The sequence below is a fragment of the Solanum lycopersicum genome, chromosome 6 (genome assembly GCF_036512215.1).
Source record: "Solanum lycopersicum chromosome 6, SLM_r2.1".
In the NCBI taxonomy this organism is placed as follows: Eukaryota; Viridiplantae; Streptophyta; class Magnoliopsida; order Solanales; family Solanaceae; genus Solanum; species Solanum lycopersicum.
Window position 1 is genome coordinate 41,727,635 of NC_090805.1, and position 21,012 is coordinate 41,748,646.

The 21,012-nt window shown below is 29.4% G+C and overlaps 2 protein-coding genes across 3 annotated transcripts; one reads left to right on the top strand and one right to left on the bottom strand.

The window, feature by feature from the left end:
• The first annotated feature begins 5,982 nt into the window (after window positions 1–5,982).
• On the top strand, window positions 5,983–7,141 carry LOC101265935 (RING-H2 finger protein ATL51-like). The gene has a single exon (XM_004241911.5). The coding sequence runs from the start codon at window positions 5,983–5,985 to the stop codon at window positions 7,054–7,056; it is 1,074 nt and encodes a 357-aa protein (XP_004241959.1). The 3' UTR covers window positions 7,057–7,141.
• Window positions 7,142–9,679: 2,538 nt separating this feature from the next.
• Window positions 9,680–14,431, bottom strand: LOC104648115 (amino acid transporter AVT1I-like). 2 transcript variants are annotated; one of them, XM_069298775.1, is made up of 4 exons: window positions 14,186–14,430; window positions 12,498–12,668; window positions 12,061–12,263; window positions 9,680–10,241 (listed from the first exon to the last, which is right to left on the bottom strand). In XM_069298775.1, the coding sequence occupies exons 1-4, from the start codon at window positions 14,286–14,288 to the stop codon at window positions 9,735–9,737; spliced, it is 984 nt and encodes a 327-aa protein (XP_069154876.1). In that variant the 5' UTR covers window positions 14,289–14,430; the 3' UTR covers window positions 9,680–9,734. The 2 variants fall into 2 exon arrangements, with proteins under 2 accessions (XP_069154876.1, XP_069154875.1); XM_069298774.1 differs by having other exon boundaries at window positions 12,061–12,668; window positions 14,186–14,431.
• Window positions 14,432–21,012: the final 6,581 nt, after the last annotated feature.

Here is a 21,012-nt window from a genome sequence, read left to right on the forward strand (position 1 = left end):
TAGTCTATAATATTCATGTGTACCTAGTTAGCTAAGTCATTTCAATGACTTTCGATATGCGCACACTTCAAATTACTAGAACAATTGATACTCGTAAAAGATTAATGTATAATTACTTAATGAATGAGATGATTGTGCAAATAATTTCAATAATTACTTAATAAATTAGATTCAAGATAGGACTCATCATAAAATGAAATGAAACATGACTCATCAATAGACAACCTAATTCGATGTGTTACACATGTGAGGGGGGAAATTAAACAATATTATTACAACTTAAAACTCTTTAAAGCAACAAATCTTGCAAAGTTAAGTTGCCTAAGTCATGATGTCACATTAAGTTTACCATCCCTTTTTTTTTTTAAAAAAAAACTTGATATGATACGACAATAATATAAAGTTTAGGAAAGGCCAAATTTCATTGTCACTTTACACACACCATTGCTGATGTTTTTGTTTCACTATCGTCTGATCAGTCTTAAATAATGTATTATTCTTTTGTCAGTTTACCTATATTATCTGCTTTACCAATTTTTCATCGCTACTGGACATACACCAAATGGGGTTTACCTTTTTCTCTTATTTTTACATTGTATCGAAAATATCTTTAAAAATAATTAATGAATGATAATAACTTAATTGTCGTTAAATATTTACTTTTAGCTACACTCATGATAAATGTCTCTAAAACTTATAGCAATATTAGATTCAAATACAATAAATTATAGCGTTAATAGCTTTAACACTCTTTATTAATATATATAATTATCTTCAGTTAAAATGTACTGTGTGAATTGTGGAAGATAAGAAAGGATGAATGTGGAGGATTTTTAGTTGAATTGCAACCGTGTATATTATTGATTTTAGGGTGAACGTGTTATCACTTAACTAATTGAAACTCTAATCTCTCAACTTACGTGAGTAGATTTGGCAAAAAGGCATTTTCAAAATTGTGCTTTGCAAAATGCTTATGGAACTTTATTTATTTTTGCTTTATTTTTTATTTTTGGTAAGCTTAACACTAAAATCAATTTGGGTCCATATCTAGTCGTTAGATACTTAAAAAGGAACACTTTACCTTAAAAGCAAAATATTTGAACGTAAATTTAGATTAGTATGATCTCAAAATAACTATCGATCATTATTTGAGGAGAAATTTAAACAAATCGGATGTTTTCCCTTTTTTTCTTCTACCTTTTTTATACTGAAAAGAAAATAAGGAATTAAGGGTTTATTTGGTTCCATTTGGTTGGATAGACATTAATTATGTTGATATATGAAATTAGCTATTATAATATTATTTTTTATTAATTATTTTGATTTGTTGTATTATAAATAAAATAAACAATATTGGATAATTTTTAAAAAGAAAATTGTTTGTTTACAAAAATATCATCCATCTTATTTAGTCATCAAAAAATAATTTGAGGGACCTTAAGTGTGTCTCGGTCATTTTCTTTGTTTATCCCATAATAACGATATTCATTACCATTATCACTCATAAAATAACTTATTTTGATATAAATTACAAAATTTATTCATAAGTAGTAACTAAACAATGAGAATAGGGTCGTTAATGTATACTAAATTTTTATCCTAAAACTATTTATGCCTATCCGGTCAAAAAGGATAGTAAGTCTGTAAAATGAAGTTGAATTGCATCAATTTCTATTTTCTAATAAAAAAATAAGCAAACATTGTACTAGCTAGAAACCAATTTTGCAAGTCATATTCTAGCTAAAAGTAAAAATTTAATGTTTTGATATGTCGGTTCAAAGTGTCTAGTTGTACTTCTAACACGTAGAAAAAGATTGTCACGTCCCTTTTTCTCCAATATGATGGACCACTCATTACATTGGAGTCCACTTGCCTATGGGATGTTAGATTCTATGCTCTATAAACTATCCTCTATAGGGAGGTTTAATATAGTAAATTAATACCCTATAGGTAGAAGACATCGGGAGTTATATTGGGATGAACATATTTTTTTTCATTTTTATTAGAGTTTTCACGGTTCAAATCTTGTGAGTGACAACATTCCTAAAGGGGAATTCTCCACCTTCATCTTCATATGGTGTGAATTAGATACGTAATCGAGCTCTGAAATGAGTATAGAATATTGAATGATCAAAAGAAATACTAATAATAACCTATAGTTTTGGTAGTGTGCTATATTTGCCAGGTTGAAAAACAAAGTGGTTGGTTGGTGTCGTAGTTGAGGCCTATTCATTTGGATTAAGCCCAAGAAAACCAATCCAAAACAAATAGGAGTGTCTAAATAGAGAAGGGCCCATGATTGGAGATAAGCCCAAGAGAAGTGACAAGACTGAGAATCATAACTAATTTATAGTGCGGTGGTAAAATTGTTTTATTATTAATAAGAAGTCTCTATTCGAGTCTTTGAATAAAGAGAAGAATCCTATTAAAAATGCAATCCACCAATAGAAATTGCGTTGTGCGATCCTAATTTAGTTAGAGCTCAAATCTGACTCGAAACACCAAGTAAAAAATATATATAGATATATATAATTAAAAAACTAAGAATAATAGTCATCATATTATGGAGCTAATAGACTATAGAGTAGTAGTACTAGTAGACAAGTGAATGTTGGAAAATGCCAAGTCAAAAACCAGTGTTTCCATCTAATCAACCTCTTCATTCATAAAAACCAAATTGTAGGAGACCCTAAACTAATTTTGCCTGGACACTTCACGAAATTTTAGAATAGTCCAAAAGTATTTCGACAAAAATAACAATAATTAGAAACACACCGATATTCGATTAAACTCATGTAAGATCAACGAAAAATATCGACCATAAAGAAAATCTGAAGACAATACACGATTCCCATTCTAATCATGCTTTTTCGCTAATTATACATGGATATTCAAGATTTAATGCTAGTGATTTCTTTTTTAAGAAAAATTAAATTAATTTACGATAACAATTGAATAGTGTATCTCTTATTATATAGACATGGAAAAAGTAAATATTAGACAATCCTACACCTACCAAAAAAAAAAAAAACAAGACTAGCGTAAAAAGGCCCACATGTGTTCCTCATAATCCAGACCTAGGTTAAATTGATGTATATATTAAGAAAATAATAATTAAAATAATAAATATTTTTATTAATTATGAAATAAATGAATAAATAATTTAGATTTTCAAAAAGTTTTCTTTTTTCGAAAGTAATTAATTGAGAATATAATAAATAAAATGATTTTTTGTGGTAATAAACCTGAAAAAGAAGAAGAAGGAATTAAGAACAAAGGGAATATTAAAAATGCAACATGTAACAGGCATGCAAGAAAAGAATAAATAAGCACTCAATTGGTTGCTTGATATTCAGTGGAAAATTGACTCTGTTGTGGAACACTAGAATTCTCTCAGTAGTGGTGACTTTGTTAGCATTTTCTATCAGTAAGTAATAAGGTACTCCGAAAAGTAAAAGCTAAAGGAAAATGAGTACAAAAAGATCACATATTTTTGACCCTCTAGTCCTAGCATATCTTTGGAAATGACACCACGAAGATAACTTATAGGAGGGTGTGTTTGGTAGGGAGGGGAACTTTTTTTCAAGAAAATATATTTTTTGATTTTCGTATGTTTCATATAAATTCCTAAAAAAAAAAGAGAATAACTTGATGATATTAGAAAAAAACAAGTTTTACTAGTGTTATTTTATCGGATCATCTACTTCTTATCCTCAACAATACACCCACTCTTCGCCGGCCACCTCCACCTCTCAAACCAACCCCTTTAGCCCAAGAGACGCAGTTTACATATTATATTATAATCTATGATTTTATCTTATTCATACTTCGTTTAAATATTATTTTATCTTTTATTTTTTGAACATAAGAAATAAATAATTTTCTTATCTAATTTCTTGGAGGCAAATACCAAGTCAAGTGGATGAAAAAGACTAGGTGTAGGGGTGGAGATAAGAGCGGAGCTAGTAAGAGTCTACGGATGCATTCGAACTCTCTTTGGTGAAAAGTTACATTGTTTATACATAATGAATAATATATTATAGTTAATAGTGGTAGAATCAGAAAATTTTGTTAAGGGAATCCAAAAATAAATATATATATATATATATAAATGTATGAAAAATAATTTTGACTTATTATTTTGTATAATTTTCTACTTACATAATATAATTTTTGATGAAGGCTATATGTGGTCACGCCACTGATAATAGTAAATATCAAATCTCCTTTTTTTTTTTTTACGTATTTATTTTTTTATATTTTAAATTTCTTAATAAAAATTTTCGACTCCGTCATTATATGGACCGAGAAGAAGGAATTTTTTGGTTTTTTACATTTTTGAAAAAGCCAATTATTGACTGTTGTTGATTCTTTCACCAACATGATTGACTTGTAGAACTAAAATTCCATTACAATTTTTTTTAACTTCTCTCAGTTTCTGGCACACCGTGTATGGTCCATTCGTCCTCTCTTTTTCCCCACCCAAAGAAAGAAAACAATAAAATATACACTTTAAAACGAGGCACAGAATACACTAATAAAGTAGCATTAAATTCAACATCTTGAATAGAAATACTGTGTCAAGAACCAAAGTAAGAATATATACTTCCTTATCTAGTGGCTTTAAGCAGATTCCCATTTACCAATTATAAGACTAACTTTGCATAGATAGTTATTGAGTTTTGTCGAATCATAGTGATAATTAGCTTTTTCAAACACCAGCCAGCTCTATTAACTATCTCTTCTATCACAATCACAATCATCATTGTCAATCACTATTATCATTGTCAACTAACAAACCATTTCTGTCATCACAATCATCATTTACAATCACCTACCACTATCATCCACTACTAGCACTGCGGTCAATCCCTTCTGCCAACCAACTCAACCATCGCAACTAGCTTCTTCACTATTACCACCAACACAACGTCAACCAACACAAATTCTTTAACCACAATCATCTACATCTCCAATTACTAACATTGACCAAGTTTACCATCACAACTACTATCACTATCAACCTTCATCATCACATAGTTACTACAACACCAACTACAACCATTTCTAGCCACTAACAAAAACTATTACCACCAACATTACTAGCCACTAACATATTATTAACACCAGTAATACTAGTTAGTAACACCAACATAACCATTATCATCACTATTAGTACAAACCATCTTCACTCTCACAAACGAACATAATTATCATTTTTAACGAAATACTAATTTTATTTTATTATTTTTAAAAAATATTTATTTAATTTGTATAATTTTTATGTTCAGAAATAATATGCATATTTTAGCCTTGAAAAACAAACCGTCTTAATCCTTCAATGTCCAGATTTATATACAACTTAATTATTTAAATATTTATTTAGATTCATGTTAATTATAATAAAAACAAATGAGGCCTTGATCTAATAGTAGGTAAAACTGAAATCTTTTACATTCAACTTAGTGGCTAGTGTTTAACAAGTTTCTATTGGATTTACTTATGAGTGAAGATATTTTAAAAGTGAGAGATGTCAAATTTAAGTTTCTTTTATAGAAAAAAGGCACAGAGCTACGTGTAATCTATACTATTAATTAACTTTAATAGCAAGTGGCTTGAACCCATCATAAAGCATTGATTACTTTGATGAATGCGCAACCAACAACATGACCATGTTAGTCAACATACCACTATCTCCAATAAAGCAAATTAAAGAAAACAAAAGAGAAGAACAAAGAAAAAAGCAAAGGAAAAGTAAAACATAACCCACAATAAACACAAGAAGAAGAAAAAACAAACTAAAGTATCCTCTTCCTTTATTTCTTATCATCTGTTCCCTTTTTTCTATCTGATACAACCACAGGTAAATTCTTCTCATTCCTCTGTTTCCCCCTGTTTTCCCCTCTGTTTTGTTCATGTTGTTTGAGATGGGAGAGTGATCTCATTTTGGGCCACACAATTTTTTCATTTTTGTGCAGTCCCATGTATAATAAGAGGATTTTGGACGACGAAACATTGGTTCCGGTAAGTAATCCAAGAACTTTGGTACCATATATGAGCACTAGGGATTGTTCTCAAGGATTTTGCAGTTTTTACTGCCCACAATGGTGTTACATAATTTTCCCTCCACCACCCCAATTTGACTTACCTGATGATGATGATGATTCTAGTCCTAATTTCTCTCCTCTGGTTATCGCGATCATCGGAATTCTTGCTAGTGCTTTCCTGTTAGTTAGCTACTATACTATAATATCAAAGTACTGTGGAAATTCAAGAAGAAGGGGAAGTCATCATCAAGAAGAATCAGAATTAGAAGAGGAGGATCATGACCCTTCAAATCATGAGGCATGGAATGTTAATGCTGGTGGTGGTTTAGATGAAGCATTGATCAAGTCTATTAGAGTGTTTAAGTTCAAGAAATGTGATGGATTATTGACTGAAGGAACTGATTGTTCTGTTTGTTTAAGTGAATTTCAAGAAGATGAGAGTCTTAGGCTTTTGCCTAAATGTAGCCATGCTTTTCATGTAATGTGCATTGATACATGGCTTAAATCTCACTCCAGTTGCCCGTTATGTCGATCTCAGATTACTTCTTCTAATGCTCCGCCTCTTCCATTACCTCCTCCGGTAATGGAAGCCCCGCGAGAGATTGAAACAACTCCACCAATCCAACCGGAACGTGACATAGAAATGGGCATCAGAGTAGAGGAAACACGAGACGAAGAAGATGTAAACCATATGAATCAAGAAGGTAGGAGGAGATCATTATCTATGGATTATATATCTCAACGTCGTTTATCAATAGCTGATGTACTAAGAATTGATCACGATGAGTTTCATGATTGTGTAACGGGAGAAGATTGCGAGTTGCAAAGAGATGTTGGAACATCAAAACAAGAAAATAATGGTGAAGAAATGAGCAAGGGTGGAATTAGAAACAATTCATTAGTACAATATTGTCCTATGATGATGAAGAGATCATTGTCTAGTGGGAGATTCTTGTTTACAAAATGTGGGAGAGGACAAAACATGGTCACTACTTTATCAAATGTTTGAATATTTTTATGTCAATTTTTAGGAGGATTTTTGTGTATGCTATTCAACAACAGAGTTTATTAAACATGATGAGTTTGAAAGTTTATTTTTTCTTCCTCTTAGAATTTGAGTTTTTTTGTTCCCTTTTCATCCACTATTTTTGTATGGCTGAGTGAGTGGATGATTGTTTTATACAAAAATTAAGAGAGAGTTCCATGCTTTCTTGAGTTTTGTTTGTTTGATTATTGATGAGAGGCTAATACATCTATAACTGTTGTATTGAAAAAAAATTGTTGCAAGTCATTTTTATATATAGAAACTCTCTTACTTATCTTTTTCTGAAAAAACATATAAATTAAAGCGATAACAACCTGGATTTCTCCACACAAATACTAAGGTATTATATTCTATTTTGATCACAATGCTGAAAGATTACATCACAACTCTCGAATAATAACAACAAAAGGAAATATGATTGGCAATCAGAAAAGGGACGGAGACAGATCCAGGTGCGAAGAACAGACTGAGTCAAAGCTACGACACTTTTCTTTCTAACCTACCGTCTTTTTTAACCATTTGCTCATCATGTTTGAATCTAAAATAAAACTCACCAACATTTTACTCGGGTCAATATTTCAATTGAGTCGGTATTCTTCCCCACTTCTAGCTCGTAGGGTCTTACGAAGTCAGCTTGGTTTAGGAAAGAATAAATTAGAGAATTAATAATGATACTTTAATCGATGTCATTAGAATTTTTCATAATGTTTAATAATGAAGTATGTTTAAATTAGGGTTATTGGGTAGGGCATGGAGACAGGGCTTTGTTCTGAATTCTAATGAACATGTTAGTTCCCCAACAATTATGTCGTGCATTTTATAGAATAACTTTCATATATAGCAAACATAAAATTCATATTTCTATGCTATAGCTATAGTCAGTAGTGGAGTCAGAAATTTTAATGAGAGGTTCAAAATATGAGAAGTAAACATACAAACTAGTGGAAAGGGGTTCAACATCTATTATATATACCTAAAAAATAATTTTAACCATGTATAAATAGTAATATTTTTTCGTCGAGGGGGTGGATACACTGCCTCCGCCCCTGACTAATTGCGCTCCATAACAAACATAAATATGTATATTTCGCTATACATATATATATATAAAAAAAAGCAGTTATATAATTTCGCTATACATATACAAAAAAAAAAAACAGTTGCATAATTTGTTTTGATATACATATGCAAAAAATCAATTGTATAATCTGTGTTTGTATATACCAGATTGTTCAGCAGAGAAGATTTGTTTTCCAAGATTGAATGTCTCGCTCTGTGATCCGATTCATTGTCAAGAATTGCTAGACTACCCAACCTTCAAAAACTAATTCTAGAAGACGTAATCATCGATGAGGGGAAAGAATGGAACATGGAAGATGTCAATCTCAAATCTCTAACATTAGTTAGGGTGGAATTTTCTGAATAGCAGGTTGATGTAGAGAAATCATTTTTTCGTGCTCGAGAAACTAGATATAAGTAGATGTGATCATCCTAGACAGTTTAGGAGATATTGCGTCATTAGGGCTTATCAAAGTATTGTTCAACCCTCAGCAGCTTAAAGAGTTGATCTTCAATATTAAGGAATATGTTGAAGAAATGACCGGAGAAGATGAGCTTGACGTATTCTTCTTTCCTACATTAAAATTTTCTTTTAGAACATTATATTCATGTGGTTAATAGCTGTTTGTCAGTACTTGTGTTCTTTATTATAACAGATGAGATATTGTATGTGTACTGCTTGCTTTTCGTTACCATGAGATCTGATGTATTATTAGATTCTTTTCAAGTGTGCGACTTGAAATTGGCGCACATAATGCATAAGTAGACACCTCTTCATCTGATAACTAAACACTCAAACTATTAGGATGTACATCTAGAAACCTTAACTCGTCTCTATTGTGTCAGTTGAACACCCCAACGATCATCCACACACCGTCAGTACAATATGTTCATGTTAGTGTCGGGTGTTCACGAGCCACAATGATGACGACTTGAGGTTTCTAGATGTACATTCTCGAAGTTGAAATACTTTTGTTGTTTGTAAAAGTATGTAGAATGTGACAACTTGGGAATGAATGAATGAAAAGGAAACATAACTAGACATGAATATCAATTAGTATCATCATGATTCATGACAAAGTTCAATTACAACTTATGATTAGTGATTGAGGACTAGTATGTACTGTAGTTTTTATTTTACATATATAGGTTTATAATGTTATTTTGTTGTTGTTATGGTTTCTTTTTCTTGAATGTTTTGTAATGCTTCCTTTCTTTCGTATGTTCCTTGATAGTAAAGTCACAAAATTATTGATTGTCAATAACAGTGAAGTCACTAGGCTTTGAATTTAACTTGCTTGGCAGAAAATAGAAGTTACACAAATTGATCAGCTAATTGAATTTAAGCACACAATATTTGATTGGTTTGGGAATATTTGATTTATAATATTTATTGATATATCAAAAAAAAAAAAAAAGAGGGGTTAAGTTGAGCGATTTGGGCTGCCAACTATTATGTAGCCCATCTTGAGTCAGCTCATTATATTATAGTCCAAATAAACTTAGGACAGGATTGAGCGACGACCCATTGATTCAATCCATTCTGATCCATCCAAATTATGTTCAAATGTTATTTCGTCACCCTACACATGACTAATAATGTTTTTCAAAGAAGTGTAAGTTCCAGATATAGCAACTAAAGAACCAAAAACCAAAATCATCCCAATAAACACAACTTCCAAATATGAAGGCTTCCTGATCTTGAGGTAGCATAGGCATGGTAACAATATCGACACGGTAACGCCCAAAAGTGCGCCCGTAAATGTCATGACATATTCAAAAAATGGAACGGTTAATGCTACAATAACCGTGCTGATGACTAAAAATGTCCTGATGAAGTAGCTCACGATATGTTTACTCTTTCGTAAAGGTAATTTATCTTCAATAGCCGTTGCAATTGGAGAGACGACAAGAGCATACTTTGTTATTGGATTAAAGATTGTCGTATGTATTGCGATTTTCGAACTAATTTTCCCCGTAGGGAGATTTAATGTTATTTGTGACATTAAATTTTGTCCATACATTAAGTACCCCATAGTTGCCATTGATCCATAGGTAATGGTGCTTAATAAAAAGCACACAAATAAAACCTGTTTGACATAAAAGAAAAAAAAATTAAAGTTATCTACACGATGATCAAGTAAAATATGTTTAAATAATTGCATTGAACTTCCAAATATTTCTCTACTAATATCAATATATTAAAAATAATGGAAAAATAGGTTTTTTAAAAAAATATTAACAATATTACGACATGAATTTGATTATTTGACATTATCACATAACTCAAGAACCTTTAATGAATGAATGATTCAGGAAACAATAAATCATTGGTTCTTTAATCAACATTAAAAGAAAAATAAAGAAGAAAATAAGAATATATATATATATTTGGTTCTTTAATCAACATTAAAAGAAAAATAAAGAAGAAAATAAGAATATATATATATATATACACACACACACACAAAGGTATTTCCTAAAAAAAAGAACACTTTTAAGTTGCATAGATTATATAATTGTGATACATGTCTCACAAAAAAGTTCAAAAAATTGTTAACAAATTCAAAAAAAGTAATTATGCTTGAACATGAAAGCATAAGTGAAAAACTTAATATCTATGTAAAAATAGATAATATGTAGTTTATACATAGTACTTTTAATTTGTAGAATTTTATACAAAATATCAAAACATGAATTCTTCGAACTGAGTACAATAATTATTTCTTACACAATAAATATACCTTCAATATAACCGGCGACAATAATTTTGCAATAACATAAATAATTGAGTTTAAAACATGTACTCAAAAACAACATATTAATATCATAAGAATGAATTAATGACTATGAAAGAACATACCAGAATATGTAAAAATAGAATGGAAAATGCACTCCCCTCAACCTATGTCCGAAATCTCAGAGACACAGTTATACTATACTAAGGTCCTATTATCCCCCTGAACTTATTTTATAAGTAATTTTCTACCCCTTTTCGGCCTATGTGACACTAGCTTGAAAAAAAAGTCAACCAGCATTGGTCCCACAAGATAGTGCCACGTAGGTCGAAAAAGAGAGAAAATTATTAATAAAATTAATTTAGGAGGTAATAGGATCTTAGTATAATATAAGTGTGTCTCTGAGATTTCGGGCATAGGTTGAGGGGGTACTTGTGTATTATCCCAAAATAGAATGAAATAGAAAGGAAAAAATCGAGGCTACTGAATATATAATGTCCCCTTAAGAAAACTATTCTACTCTAATACCTGAGGTTTAAAGAATTAGATCCTCTTAGTATAGAACGATTTTATTCACCAACGTATTGATACAAAAATAATGGTGTCAGTAAGCCACTAAACATGAGCAAAGTACACAAATATTTAATTGTGTAGAAGAAGTTCAGAGTTTTCGCTGTTTTAAAATAAGAGAAATTTCCTCTATTTATATATAATAAAGGATAGTGTGAACGAATGCTTATTGTCCCTTATTGGAAAGGTCACAAAACTTTGGAAAAGTCACGACGCTTCGGAAAGGTCACAACCTTTCGTAAACATCACAACCTTTTGTAAAAATCACAACTTTTCATATAAGTCACAACATATCATAAAAGTCACAACTCTTTGAAAAAGTCACGACGCTCTGAGAAGGTGACTACTTCTCGTAAAAGTCGCGACTCTTCATAAAAGTCACAACTTCTCATGAAAGGGAAATGCTAGTTTTGAAAATAAATAAATTAAAAAAAAATTCTTATTGGAGTCACGTAGGCGGGCTTAGGATTTTCTCTTTTATATATATATATATATATATATATATATATATATATTGGTGTAATATGACATGTCTAGTCATACAGTATCACGTAAATTAAAACCAAAATAATAATATATTTTTATCAAAATTAGATATTACCTTGGGAAATTGGCTCCTATCCTTCATGGAATTGCATATTGTTGGGAAAACAGCATGACCACAATAACAAAATGTATACATACTTACTGCACTTATCAATCCATCCCATCTCCAAATCGCACCTTTTTCTTTAAATCCAACACCATCAATTGCACCAACCCAAAATATTGAAAAAACCAAAACAATTGAAGCCAAAACTCCACCTATAGAAACATAAGCCAATAAACTTAAACTTTTCAACCATGTTGTTGGCAATATTACAACAGCAACTAATAAAACAAAAACTTCCCTTCCAACAATTTTAACCCAACCAACATGAATTTTTGCATTTGGGAATAATTTTTGCAAGTTGTCACCTTCTAATATGAGGAATTCAATTGCAACTAAGTATAGTTCAAGATATAAAAAAATTGAAATCAAGATTCTTCCTTTGTTACCAAAAGCAAATTCACCAATATCAGGATATGTCTTAATTGATGGTGAAACACTCATGCATTTTTGCAAAAGTAATCCTGTGTAACAACATATAATTGCTACCAAAAAAAATAGCATCAAACATAACCATCCTCCTTGTGAAAGTGCATAGGGTATTGATATTATTCCAATACCTATATGATAGAAAAATAAAAAAATTAGCCTAAGTTTTATATATCAAGCTCGTAAATATTTATACAGTTATGTGATAAGCATAGATAAGATGATAGAAATAATAATTAGTAACAAAGTACTAATTAATAACGTAAAAAATGTTAACTTTATCGATGCATATTACTTCAATTAAGCTATACAACAATATATTCCGTGAAATCTTACAAGTGGAATCTGGAAAAGATATTTGGTGTACATACAACATTATCCTATGCCCTATGAAGATAGAAAGCATTGTTTTCGCTAGACTCTCGACTAAAGTGAAAGGATAGTAAAACAAGGACAAGAGAATACCAAGTTCTATCAATAAATTATAATAGGATAGTAAAAGAAATGTTTACTCTGTTGGTGCATATATTTCAATTCAAGTATTATACAACAATATATTTAATGAAATTTCATAAGTGGGGTCTGGAGAGGGTATTTGGTGTATATATACAACCTGATCCCTATCCTGTGAAGGTAAAGAGGTTGTTTCAGATAGACCCTCGACTCCAGTAAAGCATAACAAACAAAAAAGAAAAGAGTATACTAGTAGCACCAACAAATAATACAATAACTGAAACAAAGAAATTAATTGGTATTGACACCCATTTTTGATCTAACATTTTCAAAATTTATAAATTTTAAGTTTTATTTATTTAATTCTTCAAAATACATTTTTTCTAATATTAAATAAATTTATCGATAAGTATCTTTATTTGTAAAAAATTAAAAAATTTTATTAGTTAATTTTAATTACATCATATTTTGTCACAATCGATTGAATACCTTCAAATATTTGTTTATTTTGATTAAATTGTTATATCTGTTAAATTGTACTTTTTACATGTCGTTACTTACGTTCATTATTTTTTTAATATTCACTTTTATTCATCACATTTACTAATATTAATTTTGATATTTTGCAACGTCTAGAAATTCATTCAAATATAAAAATGATTTCATATACAAATATATTATTTAACTCGTGATTTCAACTCATTATTTTAAGATAATAATATCGTAATATAGGTGGTTTTGGATTTTCTATATAAACAATAGCTTATTTATTAAATCAAGGGGGTGAATAATATTTTAGACTAAGTGGTGAAAAATTCCAAAATGTGAGAACCCTAAGAGATTTTTCTATGATCTTCTAAAAGCTGCCGCCACCCTCCTTCCTCTATCACCACTCTCCCATTGTTGGAGGAGTTGTTTATGGTTAGTTATTTTGTTTTAAGTTGCTCAAAGTTTGTTTTAGTGATCCTTTTTTTTAAACTTCGTTCTAAGATTGTTGACAGAAATTTAAAGTGATTTTTTTAAATGCCACCAACAAGGAAAATTAGAAAACATAATTATTTACTAAAATTTTTATGCTAATTCTTGACCTCCGTATCCTTCAATCTTGGATCATATTTTCAATAGGCTAAATGATTATGACTTATTTCTACTTTTGAGGTGTCTTGAAAAATAAAACAAATAATTAGATGTTTACCTGATAATGCATTAATACCATTGAAACATGTTCTAGAGAAAGAGGTTCCTTTATTAGGCTCCAAAATTTGTGTTTCAATACTCTCCACACTACGGGATTCCATATTTTTTGAGTGCTTCAAAATGCTAATTTATATATTGGGTTTTGGCAGATTTGTCTAGGATAAAATAATTATTCTACATATATGTTTTTAGTTATTAATTCAAAATCCAATAACTAAAAAGCTAGATTTGATCTCAAACTTATACATCCACTACTTATATATAAGTATGGATGACCACACAAGTGACAGTTGACGTGCCTCCTGTGTGGTTCTACACTTGCATATACATTTCCTTTTTTTTTTCTTCGTCTAATTTATTTGTCTTATATTTAACTTTTATAATATTTTTAAAAATTGCATTAAAAAATAGTATAAATCATGTTAATTAATAACTTAATTGTTAAAAAAAAACATATAAAAATTGATTGATTATTAAAAAATTCGATTGATTCATAAAATTAATCTATCTACGTCACATATCTACTACTTATATATAAGTATGGATAACCATATACGTGACAGTCTACGTGCCTTCTTCACCTGTGTGGTTCGCTCGAATCCAACAATGATCTTTGAGTTCCGGTCATGTCCAGGGTGAAAGCTCGGAGCATGACAATTTTTTCATAACTACAATGCCATTGAAACCTTTGAATTTATAAAACGCTGGTTGAACGTGTCTTGCATGTTTAACCTTTGTTATTATATAAAATTTAGATAGGCCTACTTATGTATAAAAACATGTGTAATATCAAACCCAATTAACTTTAAAAAAATAATAAAATATATTTGTACTTATATTTACATTATTATTTTCTTTTCATATATTAAATGACGAATCTAAAATTGTTGTGAAATTAGTTTTAGCTGTAGAATTTGTTGAGAGTCGATGTCCTATTGCACTTTGGGACAGAAATCCTATTAGGCGTAGAAGTTCAATTTGAAAGTCATGCCTTAAATGTTTATTTATATAAGACTTTTTCCTACTATTTTAAAGGAAACAATTGTAAACCTCTTTTTTTTTTCATAACTATAATGTCATTGAAACCTTTGAGTTTATGTCATACTAGCTCTAAAAATGTGTGTTGCACGTTTGACCTTTATTATTACGCTAGAGGGGACATGACCAAATATCTTGAATATTTTTAGACAACTCAATCATAAAGAAATGGAAATTAAATAGTTTTTCCATATATATATGGTCTGCTGCAAAATTTTACACTGAATTTGAATGTTTCAGTTCCAACCATTTCAAAGAAGATTAAAACTATCAAATATCAACCAATAACCATTGGACTGCAACATAGCAACAATCACAATTAAGATTTGTACAAAGTAGTAGTCAAAACACAGTCCAAAAGCAATGAAGCTTATCCTGGACTCTCTAAGTTTTTTCATCCATCCAAGATTTGCAAAACCTCTCAATCTATTTCAATAATAAGTGAAGAAAAATAACTTTCTGAGTACTCATACCTCATAAGGTTATTCTAGATTTTCATGCTAGTAACATCAAGATCTAGAAGTTCATTTATGTAAATGAAATAAAGTGAAATATTATAATAAAAAATTGATAAATCTCTCAAGTAAAATAACTTTTACGAAGAAATTTGAGGGAACCATATTCTCCTAAGGTAACTTGTTGTTCTTCGGGCATGAAAAAACATTCCAAGTCTCCAAGAAAGCAAAATCAGAGCAAACAATCAATGACAAAGTACATACTTAAATGTATTAACATGTAAAAAAGCTACGCAATTAACCATTTCAAATGAAAAAAAAAAGAAGGTGAAATATCATAGAAGAAGCTATGAAGATAAAATTTTCATTAATAAAAGGCATTTTTGCTATGGAAACTAGTATGTATACTAAGAGGAATTATCATAGATGAAACTTTCAATGCGCTCCAACATTTCAACTTTCTTCTTTTAAGGTTATTACATTGAATTTTTTTAATTATATATTATGCACTAATATGATTGTGACGGACAAAACTCGTATGAAACTCCATTTATTTTCAAAAAAATGTCCCAAACTCCTCTTTCTCTCTCTTTCTTCATAACGTTTTTACCCCCTCTCTCTCTTTAAACATTGTTCCAAATTTTGCACTTTAATACTTTAATAAATTTATTAATGAAAAATATGAAATCCAAAACTTTTTGCCTAATTCATTCTGTTTCAAACATTTTGGCATTATTTTTCTATCTCGATATTAATTATTTATATTGCTAAAAATAATTATAAATAAAATTATTTGTTAATTTACAAATTAACATATAATCAATTACAAAAGTTCTACTTTATTATAGCAATTAATTCCTTTCAAAGTATGAATAAACTTCATAAAGTTTAAAAAAATAAATAATAACGGTGTTAATTAGTAAAATTATTATTTTATATATGATTTCTTTATAAGAAATTTGTAAAAGAAAAAATAGACTATTAACATGAAAAATAAAGAAGGTATAAAATTTAATTTATTCTTTTATTCTCCTCTCAACAATTTCATGTTCTCAAAAGAACTTAAATCTATCAAATACTTTTCAATAAGAAAATATAACGTAAAAAGCATCAATAATCTTGACAAACAATTACATAAATTTTAATATTATTTTCACGAAATTCAAAAAAGAAAGATATCCATAAACACCTACATAAATACATAATTCATTCGTCAATTTATAAGATACTTTTTATTCCTAAAATTGAATGTAGGCAAAATTTAATAAATATTTTGTTTATCTATTTACATGTTTCTTGGGAAAATATAAATAGAAAAAGATAGTTTTATTAATTTATTACTTAAAAAAAATCAACGATTTTATAAATTTTATTTATACTCTTAATAAAAAATAATTGCTAGGATTAAAAGTTACTTATATCTTGATTTTATAAACTGAAAATTAAATACAAACAATTATTGATTATAATATAAATAAATAACATGGAATAGAAAAAATATATTAAGATAATAAAGTAAAACCTTATACAATGATCATAAAAATTTAAATAAGGTTTCACTACATAAAAAGAAACATAACTAATTAGATTAGTTAAGAATGAAAAATACATCAAAAAAATATGGAATCAAAAAGTATATTTAACTAATGGTAAAACAAAACAAAAGAAATGGTGGAGAAGGCTTATAGGTGTTGTCATTTGGCAAATGTGGCTCATCTAATGTCTTTTTATCAATTATGACTTAACATGCTTCACACGTAATAAAATTTTTTGGAGAAACAGAAAGGCCTAAGCAATTGAAATGTACAACTGGTATAATGGAAGCTAGATGTGAAACCAAAGTTAAAAAAGATAGACACGTGTCTTCTCAAAAATGAAAATCTGAGTTTGCAATTGAACGACACAATACACATATATCTTATACAATTAAGAGTAAATAAATGCATTTACTAAATTCAGTTTGTTTCTACTACAATTTGCACTACTTTTTGTACAATAATTCATTGCCATGTTTGGTACTCCAAAAGTGCCAAATTCATTTACTAAAATTCAGTTAGTTTCTAGCATAATTTGCACAACTTTTGGTACAATATTTTTATTGCCATGTTCGTATTCTAAAAGTGTCATTTCTAAGTAGGGAAAAGGCATAGATTTTCTTTTGAATTTGTATTGAAAAGTCAGTTACACGCTTAACTATATATTATAATGACCTATTACAAATATTTACTATTGACCTGCCATTTCGGGGTTTACCCTCCTATTTCACCATTTTTGAAGCTTTAGAGCTTTGTGGTGGCGATTTTGAATAGATTTTCGAGGAAAAACTTTTGGATAACGTTACTTAACTTTAAATGTTAAATTACCTATTATTGTTTATGAATTTATGTGTCCAAATCAAGATTTTGAAATAAGAAATTTGGGCTTAAGTGCAAGAACCCAAGAACTTAGTAAAATGATGATTTTGAAGTGATTTTTAGCCATTTTTTCAAAATGATTTTTCCTAATGAGTTCCTAAACCTTTGAATAATGTTTCAAGTTTAAAATAATTTGGATTCAAATATTTTGCGTTGATAGACCCACTTTTCAAGAGGATTGAAGTGGGTATCATTGTTTCTGAAATGTGATGGTAAATACTTTCTTGTATATAGATTGTGTGACTTTGAAAGTGTTCGGAAGGGGAAGACTCAATTCTTAGATTAATATTGATTGATTTAAGACGAGTGATCTTATAAACTTTGTATTCTAGTAGAATTCATGTGTTTTCTTTGTTGTTGGTGTGTTGGGAGTAATGGGATGAGGTGAAAGGTTTAATTGTCCACTTGATAAATCTAAATATATAAGAAGGGGTTGAAATGAAAAAGACTTTGTGATGAGCATGATGATGTGAATTGCCTTATTGTAACACTTTTTGATTGATTAATGAAATGCTTGAAAGCATGAATGTGGACTTAAATTGTGTGAATTGTTATCTCTTTCATGTGGTGTGATATTGTTTGTATCATTGATTGTGAACATTATGATGAAACATGTGATGATTTTTAATGCCGAGGTCATTTCTGGCAAGAGTTTATAAAGTCGATGGAAAATGATTCAGGCTAGTGATTTGATATAAAATTGATGAAAAATAATCCCGACTAGTGATATAATAATCCCGACTAGTGATATAAAGCCGACGAGAAATGGTAATATAAATTCGATGAAAAATAGTTCCCAGTGATTTAAAGTCGTTGGAAAGTAGTACCGGCTAGTAATATTGTGCCAATGAAAAAGGATCTGGAAAGAGATTGATTATTGTGACTCGATATCTTTATGTTTATGCTTACTTACTCATTAATTGTGATTGACATGTATGTGCGTATAACCAAACTACTTGACGTTGATATTGACTTATTTGATTTGTTTGATTGTTGAATTGTGAAGATTGAACTGTGAATATCGGGCCTTGTGAGTCGTGTACTGAAGATTGAAGGTTGGGTTGATTATTGTGCAGGCTGTAGTTTTAGAAGGTTCAGTTATACTTTGTTTGGATCATTGTTACTCATTGTTTCCTAATCTATTGTATTGTATTGTAATCTATTGTATTGTATTGTATGGTAGATACAATTTTTGGCTAGACTGTATTGTGTGTTGTTTTTTAATAACATTTTAATTGTTTAGTTTGATCGTATCGTATTGTGTAATTTATAAATTTACTAAAAAATCCTAATTATTTTAGGTTAGGAGGTTTGACTAGATTTAAAGAATTAAGATAAAAGGGTAAAATAGTATTTTGAAATATTATGCAAACATATAATTGCAAAAAGATATTAAGTAACAATGGGAACACATCAAATTGGTTGTTCCATCAAATAGGGGTTTTGATTATTATGTAACGACGAAATTTAACGATACAATACAATACATTTTAAGTAACAATCAAAACAAACATTGTAGATATAGTAACGATACAATACAATACAATAGTTAACAATGATCCAAACATAGTGTTAGAGTGTAAGGGTATCCGTTTTCTAGGTTGATGCCTTCTTTCTAGGTTGCTTGTTAGGTACCATATTTTTAATACTCACTCCTTGCTTCTACACGTGTGTAGGTTCCGAGCTCAGACCTGCATGATCTTTTTCTTTTTCTCCTCGTAATTCAGGCCCGTTTAAAGATTTGAGAGGTAGTTGCTTGTCGGAGGGCCCTCCTTTTCTTTTCTTTTCTTTAAGCTTTGTTCTACTTGAAAAACAATTATTGAAACTTGTATGTATCTTTCAAGTTCTGTATTTTCGTTAGTACTTGTACACGTGATAACTAGGTTTTGACATTTGTTTAGAATGAATAAATTTTCTGCCTTCATCTTGTCCTTGCTTTATATTTCCGCATTTTTTTTATTTTCTTTCGAGGCTGACTTGTCTTAATGGAAAAAAAATGTCGTAACATCTTTTTTAGGATCGTGACATCATTTATATACACCATTCCGTAATATGTATAGTGTTCTAGAGTTGTGTGAGGCAAACTTGTAAATGATCAATAGGCAGACAAAAACAAGTCTTCAAAAGAGTGATATATAATTAGGCTGCCATATATATAATTAAGAAGATGTAGAGGGTCCATAGTGCATTGACAATTCTTTCTTGTAAGCGTGTCAAAATTTTATGAATTTATGTAACCATACGTATGTTTGTTGTCTTTCTAAGAGAAAATTAGAACCAACAAGCGTTTAAATTTTGCAAGCAACGTTAAATACGTGTATCTAGAAAACAAATAATGTATTGATGGGAACAATGGACTTTGTTATTGAAAAAGGCTAATGTAAGAGTTCTGATGGAAATTGTACACTGTTTTTTTTCAAAATTTAATTAAATTGAAAGCGAACCGCCATACATTTATTTATTTATTTAAAAGTTGGATGGTTAAAGTATCTGTTTATGCATTATGATAGTTGGAGGTCAAAGTTAAAATTTGAAACCAAGTTTAGGGTCCAATATATGTATTCTGCCTTTATAATTAACTGCCACAGTATCTTAAATTTTGCTATGAATTTGTATACGCTTACTTTAGCTAGTTGTATACGATTTATTGATACATTTTATTTGTATAAATTATGAAAAATAATAATTTACCTTATTTTTAGCAAAATATACAAAAGGAATTATATATCAAAAAAACTTAAATATATAAATACAAAGTTGATATACACTTACCATGTTTATATATTGACAATTAAAATATACAAACGAAAATATCCATAGCAAACATAACTTAGCTATGAAGTGCAATTAAACAAACTATAGCTAAGAAGACTGATTAAGTTTAATCTCTTTGCTATTAGTGAAATTTTCTCTCATCA

Bases quoted from the DNA above. Each gene is read 5' to 3' on its own strand.
- LOC104648115 (XM_069298774.1), bottom strand. From the start codon at position 14,288: ATGGAATCCCGTAGTGTGGAGAGTATTGAAACACAAATTTTGGAGCCT. The intron at 12,669-14,185 runs GTAAACATCTAA...TCTATCATATAG, and splicing joins TGGTATTAATGCATTATCAG to GTATTGGAATAATATCAATA. The intron at 10,242-12,060 runs GTAATATCTAAT...TATGTCAAACAG, and splicing joins ATAGGAGCCAATTTCCCAAG to GTTTTATTTGTGTGCTTTTT.
- LOC101265935 (XM_004241911.5), top strand. From the start codon at position 5,983: ATGTATAATAAGAGGATTTTGGACGACGAAACATTGGTTCCGGTAAGT.